Here is a 1293-nt window from a genome sequence, read left to right on the forward strand (position 1 = left end):
TTTTAATAACAAAAAAAATTTTAAAACAAGGCACTACGAACATCTCAAATGTATGTGTTTCATATATACTATGATTCTCTCTAAAGGATTCCGAAACCATGTAAGGATAGTGAATTAAATAAAATCATTAGGAAACCAACTATCTGGAAAATAGTAAGCCAAATCACGTGTAACATCCAAGCATTAAAAATCATCCAACTCTGTCTGAAAACATTAGCCTATTAATTACTAAATTGGTCCCTCCCCTGGATTTAGGTAACTATATTAGGTTTAGTGTTTAGGGTTTAGGTATCTATAAATTAATAAATATTCAGAGCACATTTTCCGAAGTAATCATTTGAGTTTCAAAATAATTTATATGTAAGCAGCTCGTGAGTCAGTGACTTTTGCTCACCCTGTTACCGTTGCCGATGAGGATGGGATTGTGGCAAAGATGGAAATAAAGATCCTTCTTGGATAAGTTATTCAAGGATGATGATGACGATGACGATGATCCCGAAGAAACCGATTCAGAAATGATCTGCTGATAATCCGGTGGCAGAAACCTGTTCCACACGAGATCCGAACCTGCGGCTGATCCGAACATCCGGGAGACTAGCGCGTCCCTGCAAGCATCGCGAGGTGATGTGAAGGAAATTATGGTGGCGATGCACTCTTCCGGCAGTGCAGTAACACCCATTTCCTTTCCTCTTATTTTCTTCTGTTTTTAAAAACTCACAGCGATTCAGAGAAAGGATTGCAGATGAAAAGCCGCACATTTTTATCTTTACAATTCCCTACAAATCTTTATATTTTTATAAACACAAGTACACAACAAGGTTCCCAATGGAAGGCAGAGAGCAGAGACAAGTATTTTGTGTAAATAATTGATCGTGAAGCTAAAGTGCTACCTAATGCATTAGATAACATTATAGTTTACCCAATATTTAGGAAATGTATGAGGTATCCGTTGCATATGACTTTTTGGATAATTTAATTTTTTTTGTTCTTCTATATTTCAAGAATAAAATAAGATTTAAGAGAGTTGATGAGACTTGAGAGTGCTCTAAAGTCATTATTAACATTGCTTCCATAAAACGCATAACTAAAAAGCTTGAGCATCTCTCACTTTTTCTCTATTTACCCAAAAAAATCAAACAAATTTTTCAAATTAACAAGCAATTTTCTTTACAGTACTTGTCAATTTTCAATCCATTCATTCATCCTTTTTGTCTATTCAAAATGTTAGAATATATTCTAAATATATTCTAATATTCACCATAATTGCTGATTTGATATATTTTATATATTAAT

At 33.7% G+C, this 1293-nt stretch overlaps 1 protein-coding gene across 1 annotated transcript in view; it reads right to left on the reverse strand.

The window, feature by feature from the left end:
- Positions 1 to 726, reverse strand: part of LOC132180105 (putative F-box protein PP2-B12) — a 3695-nt gene extending 2969 nt beyond the window's left edge. The window contains exon 1 of the mRNA XM_059592961.1: positions 395 to 726. Coding sequence (XP_059448944.1) covers positions 395 to 679 — 285 coding nt within the window. The 5' untranslated portion in view covers positions 680 to 726. The remainder of the gene's footprint in view (positions 1 to 394) is intronic.
- Between the last annotated feature and the right edge of the window lie 567 nt (positions 727 to 1293).

The sequence above is a fragment of the Corylus avellana genome, chromosome ca4 (assembly GCF_901000735.1).
Source record: "Corylus avellana chromosome ca4, CavTom2PMs-1.0".
Classification (NCBI taxonomy): Eukaryota; Viridiplantae; Streptophyta; class Magnoliopsida; order Fagales; family Betulaceae; genus Corylus; species Corylus avellana.